The sequence below is a fragment of the Pygocentrus nattereri genome, chromosome 13, assembly GCF_015220715.1.
Source record: "Pygocentrus nattereri isolate fPygNat1 chromosome 13, fPygNat1.pri, whole genome shotgun sequence".
Taxonomy (NCBI): Eukaryota; Metazoa; Chordata; class Actinopteri; order Characiformes; family Serrasalmidae; genus Pygocentrus; species Pygocentrus nattereri.
Window position 1 is genome coordinate 3,227,916 of NC_051223.1, and position 18,556 is coordinate 3,246,471.

The window sequence follows — 18,556 nt, forward strand, 5'->3', positions numbered from 1 at the left end:
TCAACTTGGACCAGTACCTCAGTAACTTGAGACCTGATTTAGACTAGCACCCTAGTGACTTGAAACTCAACTTGGACTCGCATCCCACTGACTTGAGACTTGGAGTAGTACACCAATGACTCAAGACTTGACTAGGACTTGGCCTCGCACCTCTGTAACTTGAGACCTGTCTCAAACTACCACCGCACTGACTCAAAACTCCACTTGGATTCGCACCTCAGTAACTTGACACTTGACTTGGACTAGCACCCCAGTGGCTCAAGACCTGATTTGGACTTGCACCCCAGTGACCTGAGATTCAACTTGGACTCGCACCTCAGTAACCTAAGACTTGACTTGGACATGCACTCCACTGACTCAAAACTCCACTTGGAGTAGCACCCCAGTGATTCGAGACATGACTTAGAGTAGCATCCTTGAAACTTGACTTGGACTCGTGATCCAGGGACTTTAAACTCAACCTTAGTAACTTGAAACTCATATTGGCATCTCAGTGACTCAAGACCTGACTTGGACTTTCACCCCAGTGACTTGAGGTATGACTTGGATTTAGGAGCACCAGTGGTCATGTCAGACTGACCTGAGTATCCTACCACTTTGACAGAGATTTACATATACATCCAGATTTTGGTAAATGAAATATGCCACAATATGGCGTTAATTATCAAGTATTTCATCAGCTCAGACATTCCATACCCAAATCCTTCCCTAATGTCAATATAACAAAACTAGAAAGCATTATAACTAATCAGACTAAATTAAGCTGCTGTGACTATATTTTTATGTATGTACTGACTGACCCTGCTCCTCATGTATAGTCATATCAAATAATGAGAGTGAGAGTAAAATATTCAGTCTGGTTAGTCTTTTTGGTGGACATCATCTACCTGGCCTGTAACATTCCCATACAGTGGGTCAATGTCTTGGTTAAATATTAATAAAAGTTGGTTTGTTGTTACACTGCATTCTTGAGAATGACTGAGAATATCATGTAGTTCAGTTGTTCAGTTAATTATAGTGGACCTCAGAAAATGTTGACTGCTGAATATAACACTGTAATCTGACTGATAGTTGGGAATAAAGAGATTAAAAATGCAAAGTTCTTGCGCTTGTAGATTTATCTGTGCGCTCTTGAATTTTTCAAATCTGGAGCTTCACAGCTCCTTGGCCAGAAGCTTTCTGTAGAACCCTGACAAGGTGTGTAAAGGTAATCAATTCTAAAAAGCAGAGCTCAGCTCTTGAGCCATAAAAATCAAAGTTGGAGTCATGAAGCCTCACTAAAACTATAAAAGTTCTTTAAGTGTATTTCTCTTTTCTCCGCATGACTAGCCATAAGACCACTTACCCAACATGCCCTTATTCATTGTCGTGGTTTATTTATGGTTTTCGGTTGCCTGATGCTGGCAAAAGCTACTTTCACCTAAAAAATAGATATGTTTACCTCTATTTTCTCCTATAATAGGAAAGTTTGAACTTTGTGTTGGGAAGATGGTTCTAAAAACATGATTTGGATGATCTGGCCTTCTATACACTTGCGGATGTTGTTGGACAGCATGTGAGATGGCACCAGGAGTGTGGGGGAAACATTTACAAAGCATCTATAGTGTACTATGCAGATAAAGAACTGTCAGCGCCTCATAACTGCCCAGTTAATTAAAACCTTGACAGATTAGTCCTGTTAGTTTTACTTAGTATCAACATGATCACAAAAGTTGATTGTTGCTAATTAAGTTTCTCATTGGTTCTGTTAGCTTCACTTGGTTTCAACATAATCCATGATGTTATGCAAGCCGCTAATTAAATTCCCCATTTTCAGACGGCACTAATGCCAGCTGCTGCAGACCGCTCCAATGTCATTCCTGTCCAGATGCTGAGCAGAAGACCAACCCCTAGAGGGTCAGTCAAAGCACCAGCACCTCCTACACCCTCTGGGCTACAACAGCAGGGCTTTTCTGAACTGGAATGGTGCTCATGTCATCTCAAATAAGCAAACTCTCCAGTCGAGAGCACATATCACAGCAAAATTCATTTTTCTTGGTTTTTTTTTTAAAGAAAGTGTTCGATGTAGTATGTCTAAGATGCCATGAAATCCAACATATTTACATATTACATGTCCGCTTTTTAGCCTACAGCAGCCTACACTTAAGTTTAAGAAGTGTTTCAGCCCTGCCTACTTTCTGAATGAGGCACAATACACGGCAACCAATCAGAACAGAACTAATTTACATATACGCCTGGGCTATATGACAATATTTATCATTATTATTTACATGGCTGTATTTCATAATATGCTTTTCAGAGCATATCATGGGTAGAAAAAAAGATGGTTCTTTAAGGGTTCTTTACTGAAAGATATAGAACCATTAAGTGGTATAGTGTTAAAACCATTAACACTATTTGCTTGACTAAATGGCTCTTGCATGATTAAATGGCTCTTCAGACTGATGGAGAATGTGTTGTATGTGGTTCACATTGTAAAGTTTTTCAGAGGCATTCTGCTCTTACAAACTTGACATCGTAACAATAGCAGAACCCTATATGGTGCTATATAGAACCCTTCTCAAAACCATTTACGACACATTCTCCATCAATCTGAAGAACAATTTCATCATGAAAGCGTTTAATCTTTGTGTTTATGAGTGTTCATGGTTCTATATAGAACCTGTCTTCACGAAAGAATTGTAAACATAATTAGTTCTGTTTAACTGGATCTAATGCAGAAAAAATAAGTATCTCCGTTTTGCTTTGATTGTGATTTTTCTACTTCATAGTAGAAAGCAGAGGCTGCCTTTTACATTGTGTGACAATTTCATGATGAATGGACCAACCAAACCGCTCCAAAATATCCTGGAGAACCTTTTCAGAATAACTTACATCAAATCTAAAGAATGTTTGTGCCCCTTGCTAGAAAGCTGCAATATTGGAGATACTTGTTTTTTGGAGAGTGATGATATATCCATTTTAGGGTCACTAACAAAAAACAGCCTGCTTATTTCTAAACGACAAATAGAGTTTGGAAAATTGTCATGTGGAACTGTGAATTATGACTGAACCTCAGGGGAAAATACAAGAAAAATGTGGGCCTATTAATACCCTTGAGCAGGTGTCTTCAAACTTGTGGACATACAGTGTGTGTGTTTAGGTGTGAGGGGTGGGATGTGGAATATTTCAGCATAGAGGGAGCTCTGTATGGAAGGCAGGAGGAGTGAAAAGGGTTCTATGTTCAAGCCAGTTACTTCTCAGAATATACCCTCTTATAAACACTCAAACTCACAATGTACACACACCAAAACACACTCGCTTACTTTTTCTGCACTTTCTCCCTGCTTATGCTGCACACATCCTCAACGTCACTGCTGAAAGTAAGGTACCGCCCTAAGCTGCTGTTTGAAAAGACTGATAAGTAAGGCTTTTGCTTAGTTTATAACAATTAATATACCAAACAAAAACATAAATGCATCACTTTTGGTTTTGTAGCTCCCTTGTTGGAATAGTTTGATTTTAAAAAATCTGGATTTTACTAAGAAAAGGCTAAAAGACCAGTTAAAAGGCATGCAAATTTATTTTTGCTCGCTATATTTAAATGATCAATTAATCAGAAATGATTAACTGTCATTTTGTCTGATGAACACATGTATGTTCACATTTTACAACACATTTACCTACATTTTGTGCCATCGCACTCTCTATTTTGGTGTTAAAGAGTGACTTTATAATTTACTAAATAGCTGTATCGGGACTTTAATGCCTATAATAAGATCAAAGGGGCGGTTGTTGCTTTTGCATTTTTCTCTCTTTGCGTTTCCCTCTTAAAGAGTAAAGTACTAGGAGGAGATCAGTGTGCAAAACACCCCTTGATATCTGTGGCTGCCTACTAATGTGCTGGCTGGCTGCTCACTCCCTCACCATAGAAGCACTGATGCTAGCTTCAATGGCAACAAAATGTTTGGTTTGACAATCCTTCTTTTGGAAATGCTCTTTTCTGGTTTGGTCCTGTGATCTTCTTCATTAATTGAGATCTTACACATTCAAGAAACGAGTAACTATTCATTCTGCATTAATCTCTTGGGAAATTGGGCAGATTTATAAATATGCTACAGTGTACAGTAAAGTTTTTCAGAGGTATTCTGAGCATAGTTACAGTTGCTAGGCTATGAATGATCAATACGAATGAACTAATATCAATATGTTGAACTAATTTTAGGGCTGAAACGATTATTCGAGTAACTTTACAAAAAATTACAAATTTTTTGCCTCGAGGCTTCATTTAATTAATGTCACCAAAGTCCATCTATTTTAAAGTGTGGGACCATTTTATGCTGCGCAAGGCGGACAATGTAGTGCAGTGTATACACTGTAAAACGGACCTGGCCCACCAGAATAGTACTTTGTCAATGCTGTAGCACCTGAACCGAAAGCATCCTCACGTGAACAGCGCTTCTCCAGGCGGACTCGGAGCCTCTACAGCGTATGTTTACGATTGCTAACTGATATGAACACCAGCGCTTGGCATAACGTACAGTATCTGTAATTATTTGTAGCCCGTGTTATGAGTCGATAGTGACTGGGCATAATAAGTAGCAAGACAGCAAACGTACCAAGATCTCACTCAATTTATCTCTCTTCATCTCTCCCTCCCGCACACACACACTCTCACTCACTCACTCTCTCTCTCTCTCTCTCTCTCTCTCTCTCTCTCTCTCTCTCTCTCTGATAGGTTATATCTCAAAACACGCCTTCCCCATGCATAAGGTAGTAATGATAAATGCAACAGATGGACAAATCCATGTATGACTATATTCACTACACCCTTTTTCCTTTTTTATTCCCGATAAAACTAAGGACAAATAGGCCAACCTATGTTTGTGAAGCTGTACATCCTAGTTTTTTCATGTACATCATGAAAGTTTCACAGAAAGTTTGAATAAATGGGCTTAGTTCTGGAGCCAATAAGCCAAAGGTTTTAAGCTTTGATCTAGTAAAAGTGTTGAGTTTGAATAAAAACCTTTAGTGAGGAATAACAGCCAATTGCTTGCTCATTTTAAGAGGCCTTTCATGTTGCATAACACACTATCGATATAGAAGAGCCATTTTGTCCTTTTAACAAAAAACAATCCAGCTTGGGAGCCACAACATTTTATGTCCATTTTAACATCATGACTATAAATGTAGTATGCGCTAACGTACTAGTATAGAATGAAGAATGCAATATTAATGAAAACACAGACTTACTTTACCCTACTTTAAGCTTTAACTATAACATTAGTCGCTTTTCTCGCATCTCTGGCAGGAAACTTTTCCACAAAAGTAGAACAGTTTCTTGTAAAAAAATCTCCCAACGTTCGATTTTCACAAGGTCGAAGTCAGCTTCTCATTCACAAGCTTCTTTTTTTCTTTTTCCCATTCTACCTTAAATTAATGTAACTGCAGCACCTTTTAAGGCGTAACGGGAAAATTCGAATCAGCAGCTGACTTCAGCTTCACGACTTTTTCGTGTTTGACATTTGCTCATTGCAGATTAAATGCATCAGGAAACCAGCTGGAGTCCTTCTAAATGCAAATGAGTCAATTCATCTCCAAATTATCAATGTTCGTCTTAAATCTCTCTCTTTTTGTCGTTTTTTTGGTTACTAGGCAAGATTGTTGTTGCTGCTATGGTGAACAGCAGTCTGCGTGCCAATTGTCAGTGTTATAGTGTGAATTTGCAGATATAGGCTACATTAACTACAGCAATAAAGACCGTTTTGTGTTAAAAACGATCAACAGAGTTTTATTTTACTGTAAAGGGGGATTATTTTATTTTTACCTACAAATCGAATTCTGCTGTGGAGCTGCAACAGGGTAGTAAAAGAGCCGCATGTTGCCTGCCTCTGGTCTAAATCAAACTCTTTTAAGTCAGAATGGTGAGGAAACTTTGGTTTTCCATAAGATGGGCCCTTCAATACTAGCACAAACGCCTGGAACATCTAACAGCAATCCTCAAGGGGAGGAAAGTCGAACTGTGAGAAACGCATAGCAGAAAAGATGAGGCAATTCGCTGTGTTGTGGCAGAGAGATGACTTATTTCAATCTCAAACATTTACTTTCCTGGGATTTCCAGACACTTCTCTTCTCTTTGTTATATTCTCTCTATTCACCAGCGTTCCTACCACAGAAGCTCAGATTTGGACAGACTCCCATTTTCCATTACCTAGATATCAATCGATCTTTCAGAAAGTAATTTTCACAGCTCAACAATGCTTAGAAAAGACTGTTTCCATTTTCTTGTCTTGATGCAGAGGGTAAATGAGGTTTTCAGAGCCGTTTTGAAATGTTTCCAAAAGCTATACTTAGCCATAGTATGAAACTGCCACAGCTGATCTGCTGTTAATTTGTCTGTAATTGCTTTTGACTTTGATAGAAATGAAATGTAGGGTTTCACAACAAATTTTCAACATCAAACTACCATATCACTGCTGTCAGAAGAAAACCTTGTATCTCTTATATATTATCTTCTATATTTTTGTCATTTTTCAGGTTTTCATAGTTGGGTAAGACCTGTTGCCCTTACACTGGGCCTGTTGCCCATGAAGAATGGACCAAAAAAACGGCCCAAACTGACTTGGCGGAAAAAGTCTGGTTCCATTGACTTACATTAAAAGTAAAGTATTTTTTTTCCTTTTCCTGTAAAATTCTCATTTTGGAGATATAAGGTTTTCTTATAACAACAGCAATAGGTAGTGTATGCATTGTTTGACAGCAGCTTAAGGGATGTAGACAATATTCTATATGTGCTAAGATTTCTTATTTATTAAATTTTTTTTTTTTTGAAAATTAGAAATGAGCATTCCAAGAGATATATGAGACAAACCTCCTTTATAAACAAACAGGAAATATATTTCTCACTCAGTGGCCTTTTATTATAACTCTATAAAACAAATCAAATAATGTGTTTCCACAGCGATGTGACCTGTGTCAGCACAGGTGGTGCTTCTTTTATAGTAATAGAAAACACAGTAATCCTCCAATTCCACATGCTGATCAATTTTACTCTGACCACGTTTGGTCAGACATGTTCGGTGTCCAAATTATGCTCTTTTAGTTTAGTGTTTGCGCTACGAACAAACACTAGAAATCAATATTCATCCAAATCAAGTGTTTGTTATCAATGTTGCATTGTCTTACAGCTCCTTAACTAGGAAGGAAAATTTGGACATCTAATAAGTCTCTGCTTGCTGACCACATCTGTGGTAAGTGGAAAACTGCATAAATTATTTTTCTGGCAACCCATTCCTTTAAGTATGCTTTGAACAACTCTGATACTAATCTAGATACAGGTTTACTGCATGTTCATAAGTTGAGTTCACAGGCCCAGATGGACACAACTCCCACATCAAACCCAACAATATCCTAAAGGTACGGCCAGTGTCCCCATCTGCACCTCATGTGACCTCACTGCAGGGCTTGCGGTTCTGTACCACGTCCATGCCTGACGGTATCTCGCTCCAGAGGGGCTTTTACAGACTGCTTAACTGAAGCGTATAAAGGACAGACGCACAACAGCATGTCAAGCCTTCAGAGGGACAGTAACACACATATACACACACAGGAGCTGTAGGGCTGGCCTACAGTGCCCTACTTAGGCACCCCCCCCCCCTCCAATAGTACCCTCATTAACAGCTCTTCTTATATTTTTGCTTAATTATTTTTTACTTGCAGTGCTTTGAAACAGGCATTTCCTTCTCACAGCTCATTTGAGTGTTTTTCTGTTGCGTTATCTGTGCATATTTGTGATATACCGGTATAACGGTTATGACAAAACCAGTAAACTGCTCCACTGTTACCCAAAAGCAGGCCCCAATCATCCCATGCTTTTAGGGGGGCCCACAAGCAATTTCGACAAAATCTAAACAGCTGTTTTGACTTGCGGTGGAAACTTTACGAGAACAAAAGCGAAACTTTTTCAATTTTTTCATCAAACTAGAATTCCAATCTGGGATTCTTCAAACATTTGTGCCTAGGGGCCGATAACGTGATGCTCTGGAGTTGGCCAAAAGCACTTGAACACAGGTTCATTTGATTTGAAAAAAAAAAAAAAAAAAAAAAAAACTAATTACTACCGTCATGATTCAGTGATTAAAGTGATCATAATGCATACTTTAATATCTCCTATGTTCTCATTTACAGCACTGCACCACATACCTGTAGGTTACAGATTTTTTGAAATGAAGGCTTTCTTGTTTTTGCACAGCATTGAAGGCGCATTTTTTAGATGACAAAATCTGTATATTCCACCTCTACTTTTTCCATTTGACTGAATGTAAACACATTCATTAAAAAAAAAATAATTTTCCATGTCAATCATTATTATAATCTATGTATCTATAGAACGCCCCAAAATTAGCAGGAAAATGCCTATACTACCAGTCTAATGACTACTTGAACGTTGGTCCATGCTGCTGCAGTGTGATGCACTGTTTTTAAGGACAGTATACATGACATCAGTGAACAGTATTACTTATCCTTTGTTAAAATGGCTTCATGACAGACATTTATTGCAATGTTCATAATTATGATTTATTTTTACCATGCGCATCAGTCTTTTGACTTTAAAGTCACTCTAATAACTGAAAGATCTCAGTTGTGAATTGGCATTACAGCCGAGTGCAATTTTGTCCTGTAGAAAATACAGCCTACTGGTGGCAAATGACCACCTGTCACACTGGGCACACCTGCTACCAAATCACTTGCTTCTGTAATATAATTTGCAGTACAGTGCTGGGCCTGTGTTATTTTTGGGATAGAAAAATGATTTTATTCAGTCAGACCTGTCTTTTGCACCTGTCCATCACATAGTCAAGGCATTCGTACTCTAATAGAACAACGTCTGCAACAAGATGAGTGAATTCAGGAGTCCAGCATAGATTGGTGACGTTTCTTCAATTCTCAATTTACTTTCCACTAACAAACTATGTTTTCAAATGTAGTCTTCTATATTTGTGCGCTTCTATTTTTTCCTTTGAGCTGCTGGATTTTTTTAGCCTGCTAGCACAAGAAACATTTATTCGTTGATTTATTCTCATGTGTTTTTTTTCTATTGCAATTTCTATTCAGATAAATGCCTTTAAACAATTTACTAGGTGTTCCTTTTTACAGTACTGTGTATATAAGGCGTACTGGCTATTATTCAAATAATTAATTAATCAAAGCTTTACTACTGCCACAATTCAAAGTTCTACCTGAGCCACAAGTGTCTTACTGTCCTTGTGCAGTACAGTTGAAGCCATATTGAACCCCTACACTTCCTGCAGTGTAGAACAATCTGTCAGATGGATCATAAGAACATTTTGCAGCATTACAGAGCAATTAAATGAAACAATAGATGTCCACACAGACCCACAGACCTCCTACAGTGTACCGCAATCTGTCAGAATGACTGTGTGGATCATATAAACTATTATAGAGTGATGATTAAGCAATAGAGCCCGAGAGAGAGAGTGTGTTACCGCAAATAAACATCAGCGCTGATTTGGTCACCACAGATCATCACAGCCGTGATGTTATTAGCGATAACACACAACCAAGTGTCTCTGTTGCTTTTATACAACAGTTAAGCAAATAAAGTAAGCAAAATAAATAAGCTGGCCATGAAAGCGGCGTTTAATATGTTTTAATGTTCGGTTCCTTCAGCCAAGTTATATCTCCTTAACAAGCTGCCTGTTGCTACGTCAGAGTAACGAGCTCCGCCCACTCGCTGCTCAACCGGCAGTTCGTTCTCCAGCTTCTTACACTAAATTCCCAAACTGTCGTCACCACTGAGCAGCTGCCGAGTGAAAAGCTGCTCAGTGGTGACGACAGTTTCGGAATTTCGTTTAGTCTCATCTTCAAAGTCTGACCAAATCAGCAGTTGGTCAAATGTCATCTTAAGAGCATCCATTTTCTGTTTGTGCGCAAAGTAAGAAGCAAAAACGTTCAAATGGCTTGAGCGTCTCTGACAGCTGTTAAAGTCGTTGCTTATCAACGGCGTCTCAGCGGAGTGATACAGCTTTTGTGAAAAAAAAAACTGTTATGGCAAAATATTAGCACGGTTAGAACCTCCTTAACCAATCAGCTTTCGTGGCCGGAACTATCTGCATAAAGCACAACATAGATCAATTGTTATATCAAATAATAGAACCCATATTGCGCCATACATGTCCTGTAATATATTACAATCTGTCGGAATGACCACATGGACCCTTCTAGCACTACAAAGCCCTTTTTAAATGAAATAATAGAGGTCATACTGCCCCAAGACGTCCTGCAGTGTATTATAATCTGTCTGACTGATTTTGCGGATTATAGGAACACTATAGCGCTTTTTAAATTAAACAATAGTGCGCTTCCATTAGTGCATTACAATCTGTCTGAATGACTGAGTGGATCATATGAACATTACGGAACATTAACTTATGGAATTTTTCTGTAACATTTCTGGAAGACAGTTGGCATCAGTCTGCTGTAAATGCTGCACATTTCTGATGAAAGTTGGTGAAAAGCGAACGGGTGCAAGATGTGGAGATGCTGACGCTGTTCGGAATGTCAGTGAAGATTCAAAGGCAGCACAGGCTTTCCATTCACCCTGTTACAGCTGATCATACTCAATTTCACAGCTGACAGAACCAGAGAGAGAGAGACACACACACACACACACACACACACACACACACACACCTATACACATTCACACACAAATACCGAAATCCAGCCAGGGCTTTGAGCAACAGAGAGAGAGAGAGAGAGAGAGACGGAGAGGGAGAGAAAGAGAGACAAAAAGACAGAGATATAGAGAGAGAAAAGGCAAGAGATTTAGGAGAGAGAGAAGAGATTGACAGACAAGTAGAGAGAGGGAGAGATAAGATGAGCGAATGGTAGAGAGGGAGAGAAAAGAGAGAAAGACATAAGGAGACAGAGAAAGAGAGAAAGACATAAGGAGACAGAGAAAGAGAGGAAAGAAAGAGACAGAGAAAGGCATAAGGAGACAGAGAAAGAGAGGAGAGAAAGAGACAGAGAAAGGCATAAGGAGACAGAGAAAGCAGAGAAAGAGACAGAGAAAGGCATAAGGAGACAGAGAAAGCAGAGAAAGAGACAGAGAAAGGCATAAGGAGACAGAGAAAGCAGAGAAAGAGACAGAGAAAGACATAAGGAGACAGAGAAAGCAGAGAAAGAGACAGAGAAAGGCATAAGGAGACAGAGAAAGCAGAGAAAGAGACAGAGAAAGGCATAAGGAGACAGAGAAAGCAGAGAAAGAGACAGAGAAAGACATAAGGAGACAGAGAAAGCAGAGAAAGAGACAGAGAAAGGCATAAGGAGACAGAGAAAGCAGAGAAAGAGACAGAGAAAGGCATAAGGAGACAGAGAAAGCAGAGAAAGAGACAGAGAAAGACATAAGGAGACAGAGAAAGCAGAGAAAGAGACAGAGAAAGGCATAAGGAGACAGAGAAAGCAGAGAAAGAGACAGAGAAAGGCATAAGGAGACAGAGAAAGCAGAGAAAGAGACAGAGAAAGGCATAAGGAGACAGAGAAAGCAGAGAAAGAGACAGAGAAAGGCATAAGGAGACAGAGAAAGCAGAGAAAGAGACAGAGAAAGGCATAAGGAGACAGAGAAAGCAGAGAAAGAGACAGAGAAAGGCATAAGGAGACAGAGAGACAGAGGGAAGAGAAAAGGAGACAGAGGGGAAAAGACAGAAAGAGAAGCGTAATATTCCAAGAGGTGAACACCTTTAGAACACCTTTCTACAATTTCATCCACCAAAGAACATTAAAGAACATTTCTCTGTACAGAAGAATAAGAGGGAATTACAAGCTTAAAGAAATACTTCAGCAACTAGGACCACCAAGGCTTAGAGAGAAAACTGAGTACTCTTCAAGTTTCAGACCAATCAGAGTGTAGCAAAACCTGTTTGATCTTTTCCACCTGCCTAGTAACACACTATTTAACCACTCGATCTGAATGGATTCTCACCAACAGCCAATGAAAACTGCAGGCGCAAAAAAAGTAAATACAGCAAATAAACAAAGAGTGCCGAATGAGGCCGAATGAGGCCGAGGGCATTTTAGGGATGCAGTGGTCCAGTGGGCCCACAGTTCTGTATCTGTATGTTTCATTATCTTTATATTTAAGAGAAAAAAAAGCACATTACCTTTTCAACGATTTACTCTTTATTCTGCCTACAGACAAATAAGTTTCTGTCTCTACTGTACGAAAAATCATGAGGAGACAAACATCCATCTTCTAAGCCGCTTCTCCGTCAGGGTCACGGGGGGATGCTAGAGCCTATACCAGCAGTCATCGGGCGGAAGGCAGGATACACCCTGGACAGGTCGCCAGTCCATCGCAGGGCAGACAGACAGTCACTCACACCTAGGGGCAATTTAGCACGTCCAATTGGCCTGACTGCATGTCTTTGGACTGTGGGAGGAAACCCACGCAGACACAGGGAGAACATGAACACAGAAAGGACCCTGGCTGCCCGGCCGGGAAATCGAAACCAGGCCCTCCTCGCTGTGAGGCGACAGCGCTACCCACCACGCCACCGTGCCGCCCGAGGAGACAAACATTAAAATTAAAAGTGTTTCTTAGCTTTGACAATCTGTAGGTGCTTTGTCTTCTCTATTTTAAATAATTAAGGAGAGCTAGTCAGGATGTCTGTCAACTCGTTTTCAGTCTCTCTCCCTGACGTTTCACAGAGTTCGCAAATTACTTTGCGCACAGCGTCATGCAGCAGAGCACTGCTGAAGAATGGCAGGGAGTGCCAAGAATAGTCGGGTACATTTTTACACTCTATTCATATGAATTTAATGAAATAAAGCATTCGGCATCACTTATTATGCCTGGCATCCGTTCACTACCTCTTCACAAACTGGCTGTTTTTGAGCTGAAAGATACAGAAAAGATAAAGGCTAGTTTACCAGTAGCTGTTTACCTAAAAGACTGGCTGCGGGAGTCGCGAGCACCGCTTAACTTCTTTCGGTCTTGGTAGCGCTCATCATTATCAGGTAGAAGTTGAGGGATTATTTGTTTTTAGTTCCTCCTCTCCTCTCCAGTTCAGATTTACATACAGAGCGCTGATAGGCTCCAGAGACATTCTGTGGATCTGAATGTACAATGTGCATGTAGTCTGCACACCAAACGGTTCAACAATATACTGTGCACTGTTGCATCCCTAGTGCACTTTCCTACAGTCATATGAGTGGACAAAACAAGTTTATTTACTAGTATTTTTTAATTTCAATAATTCGCTAACATTATTTTGAAAATAATATATATTGCCAAAATATATTGCCAAAAGTATTCGCTCATCTGCCTTCACACGCATATGAAATTGAGTGACATCCCATTCTTAATCCATAGGGTTTAATACAATGTCAGCCCACCCTTTGCAGCTATTACAGCTTCAACTTTTTTGGGAAGGCTTTCCACAAGGGTTAGGAGTGGGTTTAAGGGAATTTTTGACCGTTCTTCCAGAAGCGCATTTATGAGGTCAGACTGGTATTGGACAAGAAGGCCTGGCTCCACTCTAATTCATCCCAAAGGTGTTCTATCAGGTTGAGGTCAGGACTCTGTGCATGTCAGTCAAGTTCTTCTACACCAAACTGGCTCATCCACGTCTTTATGGACCTGCTTTGTGCACTGGTGTGCAGTCATGTTGGAGCAGGAAGGGGCCGTCCCCAAATTGTTCCCACAAAGTTGGGAGCACGACATTGTCCAAAATCTCTTGGTGCTGAATCTTTAAGAGTTCCTTTCACTGGAACTAAGGGGCTGAGCCCAACTCCTGAAAAACACCCCCACATCATGATCCCCCCTCCACCAAACTTTACACTCGGCACAATGCAGTCAGACAAGTATCGTCTCCTGGCAACCGCTAAACCCAGACTTGTCCATCATACTGCCAGATGGAGAAGCGTGATTGGTCACTCCAGAGAACACGTCTCCACTGCTCTAGAGTCCAGTGGCGGCGCTTTACACCACTGCATTCCATGCTTTGCATTGCGCTTGGTGATGTAAGGCTTGGATGCAGCTGCTCGGCCATGGAAACCCATTCCATGAAGCTCTCTACGCTGTTCTTGAGCTGATCTGAAGGCCACATGAAGTTTGGAGGTCTGTAGTGATTGACTCTGCAGAAAGTCGGTGACCTCTGTGCACTGTGCCCCTCAGCATCCGCTGACCCGACCCTGTCATTTTACGTGGCCGACCACTTCGTGGCTGAGTTGCTGCCGTTCCCAATCGCTTCCACTTTGTTATAATCCCACTGACAGTTGACTGTGGAATATTTAGTAGTGAGGAAATTTCACGACTGGACTTGCTGCACAGGTGGCGTCCGATCACGGTACCACGCTGGAACTCACTGAGCTCCTGAGAGCGACCCATTCTTTCACTAATGTCTGTAGAAGCAGTCTGCAGGCCGAGGGGCTCGGCTTTATACACCTGTGGCCATGGAAGTGATTGGAACACCTGGATTCAATGATTGGGATGGGTGTGTGAATACTTTTGGCAATATAGTGTATGAACACAGGGTTCACATTAATCTGAACATGAAAATGAACACATTTCCAGAGTGAACACAGTGAGAGCAACAGCGGCCGTTTGTTCAATCTCCTTAGCAACCGTAGCTTTTGTTGTTTCATTTTGATTGTGGTTAGCCGTTGCTTTTGTTAGTTTGATTGTCTGATAGTTCTCCAGTGTAGTCTGCTGAATTACTGATTTAGCTGGCATCAGGGGTATTCTGATTGTAAATGATGCTTTAGACTCTACATATTTTAATGAAGGGGCGGCACGGTGGCATGGTGGCATGGTGGGTAGTGCTGTCGCCTCACAGTGAGGAGGGCCTGGGTTCGATTCCCTGGCCGGGTGACCAGGGTCCTCTCTGTGTGGAGTTTGCATGTTCTCCTTGTGTCTGCGTGGGTTTCCTCTGGGTTCTCCGGTTTCCTCCCACAGTCCAAAGACATGCAGTTAGGCCAATTGCACATGCTAAATTGCCCCTAGGTGTGAGTGTGTGAGAGACTGTCTGTGTGTCTGCCCTGCGATGGACTGGCGACCTGTCCAGGGTGTATCCTGCCTTCTGCCCGAAGACTGCTGGTATAGGCTCCAGCACCCCCCGCGACCCTGACGGAGAAGCGGCTTAGAAGATGGATGGATGGATGGATGGATGGATGGATATTTTAATGAAGAGTTCACAGCATTACAGTAACTGGCTTTGCTTTTTTAGGAAAAGAGCCAACAGTGGAATGTATTATTTAAAAGCTGTATTTGAACACAGGGCTACAGTTTCAGAGTCGGTGATGAAAATAGGAAATTCTGTGGAAAGGAATTTCATGTTTAGATGAGTGAACGCTGTGTTTACATGATGAAAATGTTTTTTTTGAGTTATGAAAGGAATAAATACATTCTGATGAAGTTTTTTTAGCAGAGGCAGGATAGTTTAGAAAATACGCCAGATGAAAAACACTAGAATGGCTGAATTGATTAGATAAATGCACTTACGCTTCATGTCAAATGAACCCCGAATCAAATATTTATGCTTCTTTTCTCCTCCTTTTAATCGTTCTTTATCTCTGCTCTAACCTTTTACATTCTAAGTGCTAGCCAGTGGATGACAAAGAATGAACAAATACATCAACAAGATGTAAAAAAAGTCATTAAGCAGTTCGATGTGAAATGGTGCATTATGGACAAAGTTACTGACTCGAGTTTCTTTACGGTGGTGGTGATAGGAACAACACAAATGCAGCCATTTGCCACCCAAAACCGCCAGTGAACCCACACATGTCTTCTGAGTTTTAGGTAATACTAAATCCTAAAAGATAAGCCAATAAGGGAAAATTTTGTCTTATAACACCTTGCATATCGTCACTGCCCAAAGAAAAACAGGTATCTTCACTGTTGGCTATTTTTATTATTCTAAGTCATTTGAACATGACAGTTCTCCTTTACACTGTGTGACAATTTCACGATGACTGGACCAAATGGCCCAAAATCAATTAGAATTAAATCTCTTTATATTAACTTACATTAAAAGTTAAGGGCATTTTTGGCCTCTCCTGTGCAGTTACCCTTCTGGAGAAACTTGTTTTTCTTTAGACAACAACAATATACACACCACCATGAGTGGATTTAAAAAGGTACATTTTAGGCCGTTATCATCTTTTAAAACTATTGTGGCGTGGTGGGTAGTGCTGTCGCCTCACAGTGAGGAGGGCTTGGGTTCGATTCCCCGGCTGGGTGATCAGGGTCCTCTCTGTGTGGAGTGTTCATGTTCTCCCTGTGTCTGCGTGGGTTTCCTCCCACAGTCCGAAGACATGCAATCCGGCCAATTGGACATGCTAAATTGCCCCTGTGTGTGAATGTGTGAGTGACTGTCTGCCTGCCCTGCGATGGCCAGGGTGTATCCTGCCTTCCGCCCGATGACCGCTGGGATAGGCTCCAGCCCCCACCACCAGTGGCTTAGAAAATGGATGGATGGATGACACAGTGTGTCAAACACTAGGCAATGGATTCGTAATCACGCCATGCATTAACTCTGTGAGGCAGGTTTTAAATGCCTTAAATGTTCGGGATGTCTGGTTCCTATCACCACCACTGTGAGCAACCTGATTCTATAATCATCTCTAGAACGTGGAATTTCACACCAAACCACTCAATGTCTGAACGAATGTTTACATCTTTATGATTGGATTATCTGGAAATTCACCTGGATGCACATAGAGGCACATAAAGCCATGTCCCTGAACACATTTTAAACCTTGTTTTAAATTAAAACTCCGGCGCTGATCGCTCATTCGCCAAAACCTGAAGACAAACTCAGATAAAAGAGGGCAAACAGGCTAAACACTCTAAAAAAAGACGGTTCTTCAAGGGTTCTTTCGTCAGGGGAATTTTTTTTTTAGAACCATGAGTTCTATATAGAACCATTTCATGCATAAATGATTCTTTGCTTGGTGAATCTTTAGATTGATGGACAATGTGCTGCATATGGTTCTTTATACAAACCTTATAGAAAAAGGTTCTATGTAGCAACAAAACAAAAGGTTCTGCTATTGTTACAATGTCAAGCTTCACTCTTAAAAATGATGATTCTCCAAGAGTTCTTTAGTAAAGAAAATGGTTCTGTATAGAACCGTGAACACTCAAAGTACCCTTTGCATGATTAAAGGGTTCTTTGCTTCGCTAACGGTTCTTCGGATTGAGGGAGAATGTGCTGTATGTGGTTCTGCGTAGAAGCTTTTTGAAAAGGGCTCTCCTGTTGTTATGTTGTCAAGCCCGTAACAATAGAAGAACCCTTTTGGGTGCTATATAGTCTTCAAAAAGGTTCTAAACAGAACCATATAAAGTACATTCTCCTTCAGCCTGAAGAACCCTTTCATAATGCACAAACCCTTTAATCATGCAAAAAGAGGTCTTTTTTCAAGAGAACCAGTGAAAAAAAAAACATATTTTTAAATGTGTAGTAACAATAAAAGAACCCCACCTGGTGCAATATAGAACCATTTACAACACATCCTATATCAATCTGAAGAACCATTAACCATCCCAAAAAATAGCAAGGAATGGTTCTATATAGAATTCGTGGTTCTAAAGAGAACAATTCAATTTACTATCTTTTAGCGTAGTTGGTGAGCCGTTTGTGAGGGAAACTTACACGCTACTCTGAGGTCATTTCTGGACTGAACAGGGGCAGACTGTCCGGTTGTCCAGTGGACGTGTTTTTGTACTGAAACGACATTCAAAAGAAATATAAAACCATATAAATTCTCGCTCTAGAACCACAATTTATCTCAGCTTTTCCCTCACAGAGCGTTCAGGCTTTTCAGCGTTTACCCACTTTCACATCAACTTAGCGCCCACTCAGTTTTCACAACGCTGACGAACAAAATAAGACACCGCACTGTTCAGAAAGGAGAACTAAAACCCGCTCTGAGCGAAAAAACAGCGGTTTTTGTTCCTACCTGCTCTGGCTCGGTGAGGAGAGTCCGTTTTCTGCCCCGGGAAGGACATTCAGCCACATCGCACAGTCACGACCGTACCGGCGATATCCGAGTCCCCGAAGAATCGTTCATTTCAGAATCGGTTCTTTAGAGTATTTCGGACGAGCCGATTCATGACTCCCAGAATTTCACTCTGTGCTTTCATTCATCTCGCCCACCTGTTACAATTCATTAACTAGTTGAGGAACCCATCCTGAGCTGGTTCAGCAGAATATAGTGTGGGATTCCCAGTACTGACTTTTGGGAACGTCTGAACTACGGCTGCGGCTGGTTACGGATAGAAATAGCTTAGTAATTTTTTTGCGTTCTTAAAATAGGCTACCACATAACGGAGAACGAACTCGCGATGTGTTCTGTGTTTGTGTTATGCGATTCCCTTAGTTAGAGGGAGATTAGACTCACTGAACTGAACGTCGCTGGATCATAAAGTTGATTTGACTTCAGTGACTCGCCGAACCGATTCTCCAGATTCGCTGAAATGTGTAGTTGTAAAGAATCGATTCGCCGACTAAACTGAAACTCCACATCAGTTTCCAACGGTCGACAGGGAGCT

The 18,556-nt window shown here is 40.8% G+C and overlaps 1 protein-coding gene across 3 annotated transcripts in view; it reads right to left on the reverse strand.

Moving 5' to 3' along the window:
• LOC108431394 (zinc finger protein 385C-like) overlaps positions 1–18,056 on the reverse strand; it is a 146,282-nt gene extending 128,226 nt beyond the window's left edge. For all 3 annotated transcript variants that reach the window (XM_017704497.2, XM_017704495.2, XM_017704496.2), the window contains exon 1: positions 17,965–18,056. In XM_017704497.2, the coding sequence (XP_017559986.1) occupies positions 17,965–18,013 (49 nt within the window). In that variant the 5' untranslated portion in view covers positions 18,014–18,056. The remainder of the gene's footprint in view (positions 1–17,964) is intronic.
• Between the last annotated feature and the right edge of the window lie 500 nt (positions 18,057–18,556).